The sequence below is a fragment of the Psittacula echo genome (genome assembly GCF_963264785.1).
Source record: "Psittacula echo genome assembly, chromosome: 6".
Classification (NCBI taxonomy): domain Eukaryota; kingdom Metazoa; phylum Chordata; class Aves; order Psittaciformes; family Psittacidae; genus Psittacula; species Psittacula echo.
This window is the reverse complement of record NC_137743.1, coordinates 48,750,381-48,769,485: the sequence shown is the minus strand read 5'-3', so window position 1 is coordinate 48,769,485 and position 19,105 is coordinate 48,750,381. Positions and strand designations below refer to the sequence as shown.

Here is a 19,105-nt window from a genome sequence, read left to right as displayed (position 1 = left end):
AACTTCCTCCAAGCAACCTGTAACTGTGGTTTTTTTGTTTTGGTTTATCTTGGTTTTGGGGTTTTTTTTCCAAACTAGACAATGGGATTCCTTTTTATTAAGTTGGCTGCATTGCTCTAATAATGTATTGTCACTGTTTTGTCATATACAGTATAACAGATTCTGAATGCTCTTTTTGTTTTCCAATAGGCTGGTGTTTGGGATGCTGTATCCTGCATACTACTCATACAAAGCTGTGAAGACAAAAAATGTGAAAGAATATGTAAGTCATACTCCTTTTAATTGCTTAATTACACACCTCTGCTGACATACAACTGTGAAATTTTCATTGCACAATGCAATAAATCACATGAAATCTTTATTTGACTTAGTATTAGATACAACACTTGTGTGAGCCTAGTGTTAATCCTGGGATTTTGTCTGGAGGGCTAAATTTAAGGTAAGGTGTCTCAGACTTTCTCACAGACTTTGCTGAAATGTGTCCAACACATTATGCTGTATATGTATGTTCTTAGGAGGATTTTTAAACATAATCCTTAAAGCATTGACTACATTTCAGTGAAGTGGCCAAAATAATGCACTTTTGGGCGGGAGTGGAATAAAGGTTCTCTGATTCTGCTAACACCTATAGTATAAGCAATGGCAAATTGATTCTCAGTGACCACTTGAAGAATAATAGGAGTATAATTGTCATTTTTATAGAGCTCAGTAGGGAATTCAAATCCACCCAAAAAAAGGGTGGCTGTGGCTAATCTGTTGTTCTTCAAAGAGGAGGAAAAAATGTAACCAGAGAAGGAAAATATTTGGGTAAGGTGATGTGGAGGAAAGAAGAACAGACAGAAAAGTAAGGTGGAGAAAAACACAATTACTGTAGTTACTGCAGTTTAGAATTAATCTGTTAAATTATTTACTTTTCAGTGTAAGCAATGATAGATTACCACAAGAATGTTACCCAGTTGCAGTCACAAGGAGCTTTTGGTCATGGGGTTACTTCCCTATTTTAAGAGGCAGCCTTTTGGCAACTAACCTATATTCTCTCCTGAACCTTGTTCTTAACTTGGCTGCCTGACTCAGGATGGAGTCAGTGCCATCACTTTAACTTGGCACCTCTAGCTGTGACCTAGTGCTGCTGTCTGGATGTGTGATGTCTCTGATTTGTACGTGGTTGCAATAGTAGAATGCAGTAGCTGTTGTTGTTCCCCTTGTATGTCTTGCATGTAGTCTGATTGCTCCATCAGGGCTCCAAAGTGTACATCGTATTCATACTTCTGGTTTCTGAGTACAAGCTGATTAGAGCTTACTTGTGCATGTAGAGTTGGTGTGTGCCAGACCGAAGCTTCTGGGAGATTAAAAAAAAAAAAAAAAGAATAATTTTTTGTCTCATGCTTACTTTACCCTGTCAGGAAGGTACATAATGCAAAGAATTTATAATCTGCTTTTACTCCCCACTCCCTCAAGAGGGATCCACAGGCTAAGTAGGGGATAGCAGTTTCAAACTCTTAATAGAAGAAATCACTTTAAGAGGTTACCATTACCTCTTGTAATATGTTTCCTAGGAAAAAAAATAATGTTTGTAGAATGCTCAGATTTTTTATTCTTACCTCTTGTCCAGTTAGCTGTGACTTAGCTGTCTTTCTTGGGCATTCTTTTTTAGATATGCCTGTCATTTACACAAGAGGTTTAGTAGGACCTGGAAACATATTTTTCCAACTCTGTATTTTCACTCAGTGTGAAACACTGCTTTTCAGTCATATGTGGTTTTTGAGCAGTCCCTGAACTTGCAGTTGCATCAAAATGTTCATGGGCTGAGTTGAATGACACCCATCACAGTGACTTTTCCACAGGCAGGGAATGGCACTGATTCATCAGTGAATTGCCACTCTATTGCTGGTTGGGTTGAATGTCCAAATATATCTTGAGGACAGTCCTTGGCTTTAATCTTCCCAGCTGAGTCAATTTTGGGTCAGGGAGGTTAAACTGCAACCTTCCAAATGGCACACCTCTGCTGCCAGCCATGTAATGGGCCGAGCACAGCTTCCTTTCCAGGGTTATGTGTGGCTCAGGAGACACTTGTTTTTGTTTGCTGGATTGCAAGAGCTTTGTAACAGTGAAATTATTTACTTACTCACTGCTTCCACAGGTAAAAAACAAACATGAAGTGCAGATATCTTCACTTGTTGTGTAGGTCATGATGCCGCAGATTGTTTAAAGATTATTTCAGGCACATGAAAAACAAGGAGGTGCTTGGTGACAGCCAGCATGGCTTCACTAAGGGGAAATCCTGCCTGACCAATTTGGTGGCCTTCTATGATGGGGCTACGGAACTGATGGACAGGGGCAGAGCAGTTGACTTCATCTACCTGGACTTGTGCAAAGCATTCAACACTGGCCCACACGACATACTTGTCTCTAAATTGGAGAGACATCAATTTAATGAGTGGAGCACTCGGAGGATAAAGAACTGGCTGGATGGCTGCACACTAAGAGTTGTGGTCAATGGCTCAATGTCCGGCTGGAGACCGGTAACGAGTGGTGTCCCTCAGGGATCGGTGTTGAGACCGGTCTTGTTCAATATCTTTGTCGCTGACATGGACAGTGGGATTGAGTGTGCCCTCGGCAAGTTTGCCCGTGACACCAAGCTGTGTGGTTCAGTTGATAATGCTGGAGGGTAGGAATGCCATCCGGAGAGACCTTGACACGCTTGTGAGGTGGGCTGATGCCAACCTTATGAAGTTTAACCATGCAAAGTGCAAGGTCCTCCACCTGGGTCAAAGCAATCCCAGGCACAGCTACAGGTTGGGCAGAGAAGAGATTCAGAGCAGCCCTGCAGAGAAGGACTTGGGGGTGTTGGTGGATGAGAAAATGAACATGAGCCGGCAGTGTGCGCTCGCAGCCCAGAAAGCCAACTGTGTCCTGGGCTGCATCAAGAGGAGCGTGACCTCAGAGGAGCAGGTCGAAGGAGGTGATCCTGCCCCTCTACTCTGCTCTCGTGAGACCTCACTTGGAGTATTGTGTGCAGTTGTGGTGTCCTCAACATAAAAAGGACATGGAACTGTTGGAGTAAGTCTAGATGAGGGCCACGAGGATGATCAGGGGACTGGAGCACCTCCCATATGATGATAGGCTGAGAACGTTGGGGCTGTTCAGCCTGGAGAAGAGAAGGCTGCGTGGAGATCTCCTAGCAGCCTTCCAGTATCTGAAGGGGGCCTACGAGGATGCTGAGGATGGACTGTTCATCAGGGGCTGTAGTGACAGGACAAGGGGTAATGGGTTCAAAGTTAACCAGGGGAAGTTTAGATTGGATATAAGGAAGAAATTCTTTACTGAGAGGGTAGTGAGGCACTGGAGTGGATTGCCCCGGGAAATTGTGAATGCTCCAGCCTTGGGGGTGTTCAAGGCCAGGTTGGATGAGGCCTTGGGTGACATGGTTTAGTGTGGGGTGTCCCTGCCCATGGCAGGGGGGTTGGAACTAGATGATCTTAAGGTCCTTTCCAATCCCGACTATTCTATGATTCTATGATTCAAGGGGTGAGAAGAGTTACTTCTGGTTTTGGTAATCTAGAAGACTTACAGACATTAGTTCTAGAAATTAGGATCTGTGCCTTTTAAAAGATGTATTTGTTCTTGTAATTGCCCTAGTTTAATGGCATTGATTAATACCTTTTGAGGACTTTTCTAACTGTATTACACCAAAGTGCTTGTAATAAGCCTCTGAAATGTAGTTTTGAAGTCTGAACCACCAGTCTTCTCAAATCCTGGCTTCAAAATCCTGACTTGGAAAGATGTGCTTCAACCAAAGCCACCAAAGATGAGTTTAACAGTTGGATGGTGGAAAAAAAAGCTCTACTAAACAAATTGTAAGCTCTCTTTTGGCATAAAAAGCAGAGCTCCATCAAAGCTTCTGTAACTTCATCTTTAAGAGTTAAGTAGATGATAGTCTGGGCAGTGTCAAATAGGACCTTCTGGTTTTCTTGTCGTTTTCATCATTCTATATGAAAACCCTGTAAGTCACTCAGATTGTTGTCAAGGATACTTCAGTACCTAATGCATTAGTTGAACTACAATATGATCTGGCTTGTATTTTTGAGAACCTTTGCCCAGACCTCAGCAGGACTCATGATCTCATGTGCCCTTCTGCAAAGCATTTCTTACTGTTCCTAGCAGCCCAGGAGAAACTTCACTTCTGGTATTCCAAATTGGATAAATAGATGTTGATTCAAGAATTAATGGCCTGGATAAAGTATATTGGGGTAGGGGAAGAAATCAGTCTTGCATGGCATTCTAAAAGTTGCATTGCATCATGCTTAGGTTGATGGAGCAAGGGTGGATGTTAATTTTATCTTTGTTCAGGTGTTGACTCTGGTTCATGGAAAGGTCACCAGTCTAAATGTCACATGTCATGTCAGAGATGACTTCAGCTGTTGTGTATGCTTGTCTTAATTTATTCAAGCCTGAAATATCTAAATCCTTTGAGAGATTGAAGTGAAGAATGTCATCACATGACTGAGCTTCTTTTCAAATTGAAATGCAGAAAAGCATTTAAGATAAATGGGTCTCAAGTTGTGGCAAAGGCAGTGATTTTTAAAGCATAATGTACAGCTGTGAAACAGGCAGCAGCGTAGCATTAGGTTTTGAGTACTTAAGTCCACTTCAAAAAAAGATTGCTTTAAAAATGAAGGTTGTCTAAACAGCATCCTCTGTAGAAAAGTATGTATGTTCCCTCTTTTAAAAGAGGGTACCATGAATTCAACAAATATGGAGTTTAATGCTTTGTGGGTATACCAAAGAGTTAGTAGTCTGTATATTACAAATGAAATGATGGTTTTTTGGATGGTGGTTTGTTGGGGTTTTTTTTGTTTGTTTGTTTGGTTTTATCTGCTTTGGTTTTATTCTAGCATAGGTAGTGTTGGAATTTAAAGAACACATGGGCGTTCAGTTAGTATGAATAACTAGTGATGGTTTGCACTGACCTGTTTTGGAAATACATTGTACTTGGCCACTGATGTCATAGAGAAGACAAATGCATGGAACTACTACTATAATATTTATTCTGGAAGATGTTATCAGTTTAGACAATCAGATTTAAACAAATGTTCAAGGAAAATGAATGATTTAGTTAACTGCTAGAAAACAAAGCTAGAACCTGTATCTTAAGAGCATTGTCTGATCTCAAAACAATGATGTATAGAGTAAATCTTAAAGCCAAAAAGCATACAAATGTAACCCCCTGAAGCATTAAGATGCTTACATGTGAGCTCTCCTATTAACACAAATTTTGTGGTTCTTGGCATATGCATAGAATTAAATCTCCATTAAAATGCTTTTTTCCTGCCTTGCCCCATGTTAATACCATAATGCTAAGCACACATGTAGACCTCAACTGCAGAGTGTAGCTGAATAATCTATATTGTGAAATGAAAGCAAGGCTACCTGACATACTAATGCTGACTTGTGTGTGTGTAGTATGAACATGGATGAGTGTGAAATATCCTTTAGTGCTATAGTGGGAATTGCATTGCGTACTTGTGATAATACAGTGTTCTTTGTAGTGGTTTTTCTTTTCTTATCACTGAAACTTTATAAAGACAGAATAAAATATGTGAAGCCAGCCTAGGTGAGGTTGTGACCCAGCCATTTCACTTAGTTTGTTGCAGTTGCTGCCAGTTCTACTTAAGACCGGAAAACCCTTAGAACCTTCATAAGATTTCACTTCAAATCCAGTTGATGCAGGCTGAGATACTGTTGAATGTCTTGTTCTGGCAGCTCTGAACTGACTGTACAGTATGTAGTGTATTCTGTATGAAGATGAAATCAGAAATCTTACTGAAGATGATATTTTTATTTTCAGGTCCGCTGGATGATGTATTGGATTGTGTTTGCTCTTTATACAGTTACTGAAACAATAACTGACCTAACAGTCTCTTGGTAAGAGCCTGATTTTTATGAACTCTGGATGAAACTCTACTAGTTTCTGGTGTTTTTTAATTTGCAATGGCTTAATTTTTATAAAGAAGTTGTGCTTGTTGGTAGTCTTTTTTTTTTTTTTTTCCCCCAGGAAAAGATCTTGGTGTTTGTGAACAGTAACATCTGTTTCCAGGCTTGGTGTACAGTGTCACTGGAAGTAGGGACTATAAAGCTTCCACCTTTGCTGTAGAAACTGAATAGCAGAATGAAACTGTTATAAGGATGGACTGTAATTTCTCTGTGCAGGAATGTATAATGTGAAGCAAGTATATTAACTGTTCCCATTTATTAAATGACATTGCAGTCAATTAAAACAATTAAATCCATATTTAATTTTTGTCTAATGTAACTTCTTGTATGTGAAGAACCCTATATGCTAATATGTAATAGTGTTTTTTGAAGAAACCTCTTAATGGTGATTAATTACCGTGCATTTTCTTAATGCAGTTGTTGATTTCATGCAACCTTTAACTTGTCTGTAGGTTTCCACTGTACTATGAACTGAAGATAGCTTTTGTTATTTGGCTCCTTTCCCCATATACTAGAGGGGCAAGTTTAATCTACAGAAAATTTCTCCACCCGCTTCTTTCTTCAAAAGAAAGGGTAAGAAATAACTTCTCACATTTTAATGCCTAATATGGAAATACCAGATGCTGAAATACTAACTGTTGCTAGATACATGATAAAAGCTGATCAGGATGTTACTAGTTTGCCAGGCAGCATAAACGTGGGCTAGCAGAGACAACTGCATATGTCTGTCCATATACGTACTTCAGTTTGACTTGCATGAGCAGACAATGTCCTACTTTCTACTGACATAGCTTTGGGTTCTCTGGCCTCCCTAGTACACTTTGGGAAGCCCAGTTGAATGGACTGAAAAAATGGACATTCAACTTAGCCCAGTTGAATGGATTTAGTTTGACTTTCTCCTGGCATAACATGCGCAGTACTCGGTGAAGCAGGAATGCAGTTTTAACAACTGTTCATGTTACCACTTTTCCCAGCGCAACCTAGTGATAACATTTCTCAGAACAAATGACATTGACTTCTCTGGTGCATGAACTGACAGGATAGGAGGAGAGACTTTCTACTGAGGTTTAAGGGAAGACCATTCAGGAACAGAAAATAGCTAAAGGATATTTAGCTTTAGCCAAAGTATTACAGGGCCACCGGTCTGCGTAGCTCTTTTTCCATATCCTGTTTGCATATGTGGAAAGAGTGATTAGCAAAAGTGGTAAGACTACCACTGGAAAACCTCACAGGACAAAAAATAGCATTCATAAATGTCAGTGCTGGGCTTGGCCTTTATTAGGTGAAACAGGTAGTTACATGATTGCCACTGATATGAACAGTAAGGTCATCTTGACCTTCTGAAGGTTGAACTGTAAACCATTTGCAACTTCATAAACTAAATGGATTTTTCCCTGTAGTCTTCTAGCTGTTGTGAGCTGCCTTGAAGCCTTTATCTCCAGCTCTAGCCATTTACCACAGCTGGGGATAAATGTCGTGACCACTTGGTACTTAACTATGTCAGAACTCTGGCTTCAGAAGTTCTCTGTGAGCCAACTGTGCTTTCTAAGGAGCTCTCTGATTTCATCTGAAGCATTTCTTGAAGACCTTTTACCTTACAAGTTAAGCTTACTCTCTGTAAGAAAGTTGCTATGTAACTGCCAAGTTTCTGTACTGGGCAGAAGCGATCCATTTTATCTTCTTCTTTGACCACACATCCTCTTTTAAATGAGAGATCATAAGTGAATGAAGCATCAGTATACAAAGGCAAGAGTAATTGTCCTATTAAGTATTTTCTTAAAGATACCTTCTGTTCTTTGTTGTGGAAAAATAATACTGTGGGGTAATGTGACTCTCTTATGCATAGGCCTCTAAAATTTAAGTATGTTTTGCTTTTAGGAGATTGACGAGTACATCGTACAAGCCAAAGAAAGAGGCTATGAGACCATGGTGAATTTTGGAAGGCAAGGGTTGAATTTGGCAGCAACTGCTGCAGTGACAGCAGCTGTAAAGGTAACTTTCTGCTTGCGTTAATTGCTTTGCTCCTTGATCTAAACCAGTGTAATTACATTGAAGATTTGCCATTCCTTAACAAAAATATTAATTCTGCTAATGTATTGAAAACCTGGAGCACAACTTAAGGGTTGCAGTCCTCTACTCCTCATCCTATATTTGTTTTTTAAGATGGCTTGTAGTTTGTTCTTCGATAATGGGGATCAGTTTACTGTAATTCAAAAGATACCATGGAGATTTCTGTGCAGGCTTTTTGTAAAGATTACTTGTTTCTTTTTTGTCTCTTTTGTAAAGATTACTTGTTTCTTTTTTGTCTCTGTTATGCTTTCTTGTTTGTAAACAAACTATTTAAAGGATTTCTGGCTTTTCTGCTGTTTTTCTCCAATCAACTTGAGGTAACTCCACATATGAAGTAAGGCGTGAAAGCTTGCTAGCACAGATAAATTATCTTGACACAATTAACTGGTTTGCAACTTGTTGGCTGAATTATTAAATTAATACACTAAGTTTAAGCTTGCATATTACTCTTTAGCATACTCTTGCTTTGTCCAATTTCCATGAAATCATGAAGTAACCTGTCATTGTTCCTACAAAACTCATGGCCTTCAGTTGAATCTCAGAGAAAAACAAAATACAAGCTTACAGGTAAGATTGTAAGCACCCTGTGGCCCACAAAAGGGGTATAACGTCAGGCAATGTGTATCCTACCTAATATTCATTTAAACCAAAACACAAAAAATAAGTGTGGAAAGAAAGATTAGTATAATTAGTTTTAATTAAAAAAAAATATATATATATATTAGTTTTAATTTAAAACTATAGATAGTTTTAAGGTGATCAGGATAAATTTCTTCCTGGGGATTAATGAAACTGCTGTGTTCATAGTAACAGGGCTGGAAACCTGAACACTGTTAGTAGATGACAGAAAGCAGGTCTGTGTAGAGGTCGCTGAATGTCAAAATAGGTACAGCTAGCATTTAACTTGTATTTCTGTGCTTGTATGTGAACTTCTTACTTTACGAATCGAAGACATCTCTAAAACCTACATTTTCAAATGCTGTCTCAAAAATGTTTGGAAAAAGTCATGCATTTCTTATTTGCCCATTCTCTCTTTTTTAAAGATATACGTGGGTGGCAACATAAAATGGCACTTTATGGCAGTTTAAAAGCATGGACATAATGAGCCTAAAATACTAAGAATATGATTCAATTTGATCACCAGTTCTTTGTTATTCGAACTCTCAGGATTGCCTTGGTATGAAATAATTTAGAATGAAATAGAGCACACCTCTAAAGGAATAGAAGTATTAATAGTGAAAATAAGCTATTAAAAAAAAATAAAAGGACACCCCTCCCCATGCCAATGCAAGCAAACCTAACAAACAAAATCTTAAAGTACTCTGGGGAAGATGTTTAAGAACTAGGCTAAATGCTAAAATGCAAATCATAATTTATTACAGTGTGCACCTGTAATTATACTTACGTTTTCCTTGTGTCTGGCTGTCTGGCTAAGGTTTCTATTTCTTGTTAATCCTTATGGTGTTACGTAAATATTGTTAAATAAATAACACAAATATCTCCTCCCACTTTCTACTGAAATAATGAGTAACTTTTTCCTAAATGTGTGTGTTTAGGTTTCATTGCTGTTCAGCTGTGACTGGCAAGATGCCTGCCCTATTTGTCAAAACTTGTTAAACATGCTCATGAATATTTGTACAGAATTAGTTCAGTGCAGATGAGATGCTTGGGCAAAACGACCACCACAATACCGAAGACCTAAAATAGACATCGTATTTAAACAGTATTGAAAGAGGAGACTCTCTCAAAATCTGTATTTTGGCATGTTAAACTTCTCTTTAGCTTGTCATTCCAAAAATCTGAGCGTGACTGCTCCATGCAAGCAAATGGAGACAATGCATGTGTTCCTGATTTTGTTCCCTGTTTTTCAAGAGTTGCCTGCTGCCGCCAGCAGGTGAAAAGATTATTCCTTCTGCATGAGCTGGTGGAGCATGCTATAGGATTTCAGGAATGGAATCCTACTAATGGGATCAGTTTTGATGGGAAGGAGACACACTTTCATCACTTTTCAGGAGCAGGCATGCTTATTCTGGCAGATCTTAAATTAGGAGTAGAGAATGTGGGAGGCTAAACACAAGAGCTCCAAAGAAAGCTTCTGTTCACTCAAGTGTCCAAGGAAAAAACACTACAATGTCTGCTTATGCTACTTTGGAGAGTGATAAAATTGCTTGAAATTCTCTGGAATATTTTCAAGATCAAGTGTGGGAAAGAGTGTTTTACTTCAGGGGCTGTTGAAGGAATTAAAAGGCTAGTTAGCTCTGTAGGGGAGGCTGGAGCAGACAGCCAGGTCAGTCTACTGAAATTTGACATAGGTTTAAATCTGCTCCACTGTAGTTAAGTTGAAATGTAATTGGCAGGAGTCATGGCTTATAACTTACATTCCTATACTGGCATTTTTAGCTGGCACTAGTTAGCCACTGTTCATGTAAAATTTAGTGTTTCAAAACCTGCTAAATAGCATGCATTAACAAAATAAATTGTGTTACTTAATTTATAGTGACAGAAAACTAATCTTTGTAAAATCCCACTTTCAGAAGTTTGAGATGAAGTATGGTCTGGGCTGACTTTTCCTGTTTATTAATAAAAATTTTCTTTGGGATATAAAATAACAACAAGATGCCTTTAATGACAGGAAAGTTGTTGGAGCTCTTTCAGCTCAATAGTATATGGATATGTGGAAATTGTATGTACAACACTAAGTTCCGCTGATTTATCTTGTATTTTGATGCATCTGCTTTCCAGATATTCTGAGGTTCTAGTTACCTGTACATTCCAATTTTTGCCAACACATAAATTCTGACTTCTCAGGTTACTAGCAAAAACTGGTTTCTGTATCACCACATGTGGGACTGCTGCTGATTAAGCTGTGACATGCACTGTCCGTCTTAATGAGGCCACACAATTATTGTTCATTTGTAAAGTAGTATTTGGTGGTGGTGATGATAATATATTTTGAGGGTTGTGTTTCTGCATGTCTTTGAGTCATCCTGAATCTGCTGGTTGAATATTAGTCTAAAGGCCTTGTACAGACTTCCTCTCTTCTTCCCACTCAGGGCATGGCAGGGAAGGAGGTATCTTGCAGCCAGCTGTGGCACACAGCCAGTATCAGTACAAACAGCTGAGCTCACTAGCAATACTGCTTTCATCCCTTCTCCCTGCTGGAACTGCTTGGCATGCTGCAGAGGTCATTCACGGGACAGCAGTCCCTCTCCAGGTTGAGAAGGAACAGAAGTCATTCCCTGTCAACTCTGATTGGATCAGGGAGAGAACAACTGGGAATGTGGGTGCTGCACACTGCAGCTCTGTAGCCACGAAGCTCCAAGCATTTCTGTGCATGCAGAGTCCATTGAGAACTTGTCCAATGAAGGCAAGCAGCTTTATTCAGTGCTCCTGACCACTGAGGGGGTGCAAGTCCAATTTAAGCAACAACAACAAGAGTCCCTGCAGCAGAGGCTTTATGGTGTCTGGTTAGAGCAACTTCCCTGGGTTAAGCATATAGACTATAAAAAAATACATGCTCAGTAACAAAATAGAGAATGGCATTTCATATATGAGGGTCAGCTGATGAGACTGCATACTAATAGTTTACTAGAGTCTGAGTAGTCTCAAAAGGAGTCTCTTAAGTAGGCTATATTTATAAAAAACTGGATTTAGAAACCTATTACAACTTTAATTAGTGTTTCAGGTTGGTCACTTCTAATGAATGTGGTCTCAAAAGTGTTTTGTATGTTTTAGGAAGTACTGTTGAATAAATAAACTCATTCTGTAAGACCTGCTTTTTGTTTAAGCTGACACAAATCTTGTGGTGCATCTTGAGCATTCACTTACATAGATACTTGAGCACTGAAATTGTTCTGTGCTTTTTTTTGCCTGCATTGGAATTGTAAGTGTGTGTCTCAATCTTTTGTAGTGTAATTTAGTTGGCAGCCTCTGGGCTGGATGCAGCCTGCTGTGTTTCTTCCTTAGTGGTAGGAGCTGTTGAAATAATTGGACACCAGTGCAGGTGTGGCAACTGATCTGTCATCTTCTCGTGAGCGGCATACTGGGGCTCTGTATATGGCAGGGGAGGGGTGATTGCTGCTGTCATACCCATGGCATGAGTGTAGATGTGGGAGATCCCCTTTCAGGTCCATCTGCAATTGGATTGCTCTACTTTCTGCTTAGTGGGCAAACATCTTCCTTCCAAGCTCTGACTAGTAACTCTCTCAGCTTTGAAGCAAGATACCAAATTTCTTAATGCATTAATATTCTAAATGTGAATGTTAACTTTCACATTTCGTGCAGGAGAGGGTATTAAATATTTTTCAGCCATTCATTCTGAGCTGATGGTAATCCAGATCTGGAATGCTTTGTTTCAGCAGAAAGCAGTTATCTGCTGCTTCTGGGCATGGAACATTGAAGAATCTTCGTAAATCTTAAGTGCTGTATGAGCGTAGTGATGTGTTGGGTTTTGTTGCAGCTTTTTTTTTTTTTTCTTTTCATAATTAAACCACGCAAAACACCTTAAAATGTGGCCTCCAGTTGATCTGCAGTGGTGTGAAGTAGAAATCAGTATTGATTTGGCTAGACTGGATCTTGTAGGGTTGGGATGGAGAGTGCATTCATGCAGGAGACTGGGGGAGACTGTAGGGAGTACTTGCATAGGAATAGTATAACGTATGACCATGACTGTGCAGTACAGCAGTTGTTATGCAGTCCCCATTCCTAGTGTGACTCTTGGGGTGTGTGTGTGCACATCTCTTATTTGTATATGTATCCTTTCAAACTTCTTAACATTTGCTGTGTGTAACTTGAGTAAAACCTTCCATCCTGGTAAGCAGTTTTAGAATGAAGGGCCCATTGTAGCAATCTGTTTGTCCTCCCTGAATGAGGCAATGCACCACAGGAGCTCTAGCCTCAGCAAGAGTGCAGTGTGGTTAAGGAAACAATGTTATTTTATGGCGCATAGTTGACTTTTTTCCCGGTCTTCAAAGAATAAAATCCTGTATCCAAAAGCTGCGCTGAAAAATAAGACTGAATGTTTCTAGCTTGGATCTAGCCACTATATTTATAATGGAATAGGAAATACAGGCTCATAATGTGACTTCTTGGCATGTTAGTTATCATAATTTTAATTACATTATCTGGTACAATTTCCACGTCTTTTTGTAGTGTATTACATGATGAATGAACTCACTGTGCAACTGTTAGGCAGGTGTGTCTTTTTATATTTCTGCTTCTGGAAGAATCCAGGGTTATGTCCACACTTAGAGAGTGGGGCTGTGCCTTATTATTTCTATGGATTCTGCTGAGAACCAACTGAATCCATCTTATGCTTTCATAAGTGTTCAGTGATGGAAACCTGAGTCCAGTTGTTTATCTTCACGCAGTGGCTATAGACTGATCAACTGTCTTATGTGCTGTAGCAGATACTGTAAGCTGTTACTTGTTGTCAAAAGCAGCAGTCCTGTCTCTCCAGTTCTCTGCTATAGTATGCTAGCAGCTGACTGTAAATTCTCAGGCATAGCTAGTTCCTGATCTGGTTTACTGTGAAAATGCTTTTCAACGCAAGAGGTGGATTAGTGGAAGGGCAAGATTACTGGCTTAAGGCAGGGCAGACCTGCCCTAAATAAGCCCTTTTAGGGAATAAATTTAACTTAAGAATTTCTGCAATAGTTTATACACAGACTGTATGTTGCCCATAGTGCATTTTAACTCAAAGGTGAGCTGTAGTTATGTTCTTGAGACCTGTCAGTCATCCTACATGTATGTAGGAAGAACTAGAAAAGTAAAGGCTTCCACTTCTCTCATACAAAAACCTTCTTTTGTTATTGCTTAATGGCAATATGAATGGTTTTGCAAGAATTAAAGTTCTTATGGCCTGTGTAGCACACCTAGTTTTACATGCTGTACTAATTACTAGTCATTAGAAAACTAATATTAAGTTCCTTTCCTCCCCCTGTCCCCGCTTTGATAGCCGTGCAAGCTTAAGGAGTATCAGTACTGTCTCTTCACTTCACATAGCTATTTTTAACATGGAATAATTTAGCGTGCTGGTCTACCATGTGCAAACAGTTGTTGACATGAGGGTGGGAACAAATGGCTGTGGCCGGTGGTGCAAGAACTGCTTTATGCTTGTACTGTTGCAGAGAAAGGTGTGTGGATTGCTGCTGCTGCCAGCTAACGTATTGCTCAAGTGAGGATTTTCACTTAAAAGCTTAATTTGTAAGAATGAAATGAAATCTTGAACCCTTGCTCGAAGGAGAGTTAATGCATAGGCATGTTAAACTTCTTCTGAAACAGTTACTTTTTTTTACTCATATGCCAGAAAGGAAAGAATTAAATGTTATTTTAACATGACATTGAGTAATGTGCTTGCACTTTTAGTTGCTTATACAATAAACTAATCTTGAGTGCTTTAGTAACAACATTATCTGATGTAAGACGAAAAGCTGCTTGATGACCATTCTTTCCAAAGAGGAACTTTCTTTATGTCCCAGGCAGAAAAGGTGTAAAGCCAATCAGAGAAGGAATACAACACTAATGTCCGAATGGGGTCATCTATTCTTACCTCTAGCATTAGATTTTGGGCTGGGATTATGCCAGTATAGCTACATTAGTATGAGAACCTGCTAGCCTGTAGTCCAGGCAGAACCTCTTTGGTTTGTGGTTTCCAGTTTCTGACAACTAAAGCTGTTGTAGTGCTGCCGGTTTCTCAGTTACTTGAGTTAATGTTGCAGAGTGTATTTTTAAGACATGCATATTCAGATTTGTGGAGTGTAAAATATGAAATAAAGGATATCGTTACCTTCAACCACACTTCTTAAAACCGGAAGTGTTGAACACACTGTCACAATACCTAGCGCTGCTGGAGAAATACCATGTTTGAAGTGAGTCCTATGTTTTTGATGTGTGCTGTGTCCTGCCCCTCCTCATCCCCATTGAAACACTTCCCCTCACCAAAAAAACCTTTAGTTGCTCAGATTAAAGGAGTGAAATGAGACATCTGTAATGAAACTGCTAGTTTCTGTAACCTTTTCATCTAGGAGCAATATACGGTTAAGCTTGAGTTAAAGCAGTAAAGCAAAGGCAAATCTGTAGCATGCTTATGTTAAATGATTTTTGTAGTGCAAAAGGAAGCATGGGCTTAAACATCTTAACCCAAATTGAATAGCAAAGTTAAACCTCTGCTTTGTTTTCAAAGATACTGTTGCTGTATTTCAGAGTCAAGGTGCCATAACTGAGAAACTGAGAAGTTTCAGTATGCATGATTTGACTACTATACAAGGAGATGAGCCAGTGGGACAGAGACCATATCAGACATTACCAGAATCAAGAAAGAAAACCAGAGCCTCTGCAAGTGAATCTTCAGGTAAGTATCTGTCTTTTCTTTTCCTAGCTAAAAGAACAATTTGCTGAAGGCAGAAGTGGGAAAGCAGAAATACATTTATTCCTTCTAGAAATGGAAAAGGCCTCTAAGAATTGCAGTACACTTAAACAGTTGACTTGAGCAAGATATATTGTGACAGTTGAGGAAATCTTCCCTGAATTATTTTCCTATTGCAGCCACTAAATTGTGTAGTCGTACCATACTCGTTACTCCTAATTTATGCCAATTAGTGGTGAGAATTCCTTGCCAAAGCTTAATTGGAAGTAAAAATATATGTGATAAAGTGGTGTTTCTGTGACAAATGTACAAAAAGTTAACATGAAAATTTATGGAAGATCAATAAATTTTGAAGAGAAAATTAATGGAAATTAATTCAGTAGGTCTTAATGGTAGTTCAAAAGGTGAAATGGCTTGTGATGATAGGAATAATGAAGGCATTAAGATGTCATAATGGACTGATGAACATCAGTGCTCAAAAGCTGATGGTGCATTGTGTGGTGAGCAATATTTTTGCAGATATGCTTTATTACTAGTTTTATTTTATTTTTACATTTGTTATCATCACTTTGCTGTTGAGTCTGTGATCTTTGAAGGAAGGTTTCAGTGGAAGGCTGTCAATTGTACTTTTTTAAATGGTGAAGCTACACTGTAAAGTAATTATTTCCCACAAAAGAAATAGTTCTGTTTCTTTTCATCTAAGCCCATCATTTCTTCTCATTTCTCCTTTTTTGGAAGGAGTGATGCTTGTAGAGTACAAGGAATTCCAGGAATTGAATGGTATCCCATGGTGTTTCTGAGGAACAAACGGCCACCTGAATGGCCCTAAGCTGCATAGTTAATTGAGCCCAAGGTATCCTGTGCAGGTCAGTGTAAAGGCAGGGGGCATTAGCTATGGTGTACAGCCCATGAATTTATCTAGTACATTAGGGATGATGTCACTGCAGCTGTTTTGCAGGGGCTATTCCTCAGTAAGAAACCATTAGTTATCTATCTGAAATAGCTTGGAAATGCTCAAAACTCCATTAAAAAAAAAAAACCAGCAACAACAAAACCAACCAAAACCTGGTAGTATATATGGCGTAAATAACCGCTGCTTGTAAGGTTCAATCCCACATGTCAAAATGTGAGCTTAGAGCTAGTTTAACTTGATTGTTTCTGCTTCTGGACCTGAATCTGGTGTATGCCTTTTCTGATTTCTTAGAATTTTTTTCAGCATTAGAGATTTAAGAAAAGAACAAACCACGGACAGAGTTAGGAGCACTGTGTAGCAGTATTTTGTTGTGCTTAGCAGAATGTTGGGTGTTTTTGTCTAAGCTGGGAGGTCCTTTGCAAATCAGTTGGAAAGACTTGGTTGTAGAAGGACATTGATAAAATAGGATGACCGAGCTGCCAGTGTGCTTGCTGTGAAGAAGGCAAATATGATTTTGATGCACCAGAAGAGGTGTTAGATAGAGAGAAAGCAGTACTGGTGTCTCTGCTAACATCCTTAGTCAGGATGCAATTTAAATCTTCCATATTGAAAAAGATGGATTGAAACTGTATTGGAGGCAGAGACATGTTGTCTCTACAATGGCAGAAGATTTAAGTCTCTGTGAAGTAGCTGTGAAGTGGGTGATTGTCATTCCAATTTCAGGAAAAGAATGGAATGACCAAAGGAAAAGAATCTAAATAAGCCTAAGGGAAACTGGCTTAAGAGGAAATGTGCCTAAATAAAGTTGGGTTTGGAGTCTAAAAGGTGTCCCTGACTGTTACATCCTGAAGGTTCTGGCATGGCCTTACAAAAGGAGGGCTTGGCGAGGGGGAAAGAAACAGGCTACATTTGGGGGCTTTATGATATGTCTATGATGAGGATTCAGGGCTTTTGGATCCCACGGATCTTCTCAGGCCGTGTTTTTAAGTAGTTTGCGCCCTCTAGTGAGAAGCTTTGGTACTAATCTTGGTCCTATTTTCGCAGGATGGCAACAACCCTTACTAGTAAGTACTTTGACATTGTATGTATCTGAAAAGCACTTTGGTATTAAATAACCAGAGGTGTGCAAGTGGAAGAAAGATTCTATGAATCGTAGAACGCTTTGAATTGGAAGGGACCTTTAAAGATCATTCTGTCAAACACTCCTCCTGTTGGGATTGTGGCCAAAAACCTTAAGTGCTTGTCAAGATGGCCACTGAGGTTTTTGCAGTTCAGTGTAAAGCAGAAGATGGTAGCAGGCTGATGGTTTAAATTTTGACAATTGGGGAACTACTGCATCACGTACCTGTGGCACAAAGTGGCTTATTACTTACAAATGGCAGAATTGTAAGTAACAAGCTCCTGGCAGACAAGGTGTTTCACTGTTTTAAAACAGTTGGCAGACGGACCATATTGTTTAAAAGAATAAAGGATGTGTGCTAAAGATGAAACTCCTGGCTTTCTTAGAAATCTAAAAGTTAAGTTACTTCTTCTAAAACATTGTTATAAAACTGTTTTTTAAAGGTTACAAAACTCCACTGGAAAAAAATCCTGGAGATGATAAAACAGATGAAGAGATGGAGGGGACACATTCAGAGGATGAAATGTTTGCTCAGAGAGGCCTTCGAAGAACTCAGAGCATGAAATCTGTGAAAAGTATTAAAGGCCGTAAAGAGGCAAGTATAATCTTGATTAAGTATTGAGTCTGGTTTTAGCAATGTACCTTTTTTTTTTTTTTTTTTTTTTCCCTAAATCTTAGAGGGTTTATCAATGGTAAGCAGGTTGTAGAATGCTAAATGCAGAAGGAAGAATGTGGTAACAATATCAGAGCTTGGAGCTTTTGTACTTTGGGGTGTTTACAGGAAAAACATGAACAAGAAGAGCTAAGAGAGGAAAAAGGGTGAGGAGATGAAATGGACTCTGAGCTTGTAACGCTAATTCTGGCATCACCAAGCCCAGACTCCAGGAACTGCTTACCTTGAAAGGGATGTAGATAGTGATATTGTCATCTGGATTCGCGTGTCTTGGTTGTGCCCGCTTTAAACATCTGATGGTAAATTGGATTATTGAAAACTCAGAATTTTTTAGTTCCCATAGACATATAGCCTGCTTTGGCTTTAAGCCACAAAGAGAAGATTCTATGTAGTAGGTTCTATGTAGATTTAAAGTGCTTTATATATTCACATGTGTCACACGATTTAAGGATACTTGAAGATAAATCTCTGTGGAATCTTATAAAAACTTTCAGGGTAATTCTAGGAAAACAGTAGAGACTTACCTATCTTGCCCAATTCTGTTGAAACTATATCTTCAGTCAAAGGCAGATTCTTTTACTGAAACTGTGAAGTGTCCAAAGCACATTTAAAGATGTTTACTAGATTGGATTAGCAGAAAGGTAAATAATATTTCTGCCTGAAGTGATCTCAACTCTTTGTTTTAATTTCTATTTTCCCTCAGATACGGTATGGATCACTGAAATACAGAGTAAAGAAGAGACCTACTGTATACTTCTAAGTGTATTGCACAATGCCTGCAAGACAAACTGCTGTATAACTTGAATTCCGTGTGTCAAGTGATAAAGATCTGTGTATGATTCATATAATGACTATATGAATAGATATGGTAGGACTTGGTTTTACAAACCTAAATGGTCAGATAAAATGTTACTCTGCTTTTCTGTAACTGCTTGTTGCTTAGACTTAAATCTGGACAAGTTGTAATAC

At 39.0% G+C, this 19,105-nt stretch overlaps 1 protein-coding gene across 2 annotated transcripts in view; it reads left to right on the top strand.

Annotated features, from left to right (window-relative positions):
• REEP3 (receptor accessory protein 3) overlaps positions 1-18,896 on the top strand; it is a gene marked incomplete at both ends in the record, with an annotated part of 40,426 nt that extends 21,530 nt beyond the window's left edge. The window contains 7 exons of one of the 2 annotated variants that reach the window (XM_080621587.1): positions 190-262; positions 5,849-5,925; positions 6,447-6,567; positions 7,873-7,986; positions 15,268-15,415; positions 17,907-18,058; positions 18,840-18,896. In XM_080621587.1, coding sequence (XP_080477713.1) covers positions 190-262; positions 5,849-5,925; positions 6,447-6,567; positions 7,873-7,986; positions 15,268-15,415; positions 17,907-18,058; positions 18,840-18,896 — 742 coding nt within the window. Of the gene's footprint in view, positions 1-189; positions 263-5,848; positions 5,926-6,446; positions 6,568-7,872; positions 7,987-15,267; positions 15,420-17,906; positions 18,059-18,839 lie in introns of both variants that reach the window. The other variant, XM_080621586.1, reaches the window with a different exon arrangement.
• Between the last annotated feature and the right edge of the window lie 209 nt (positions 18,897-19,105).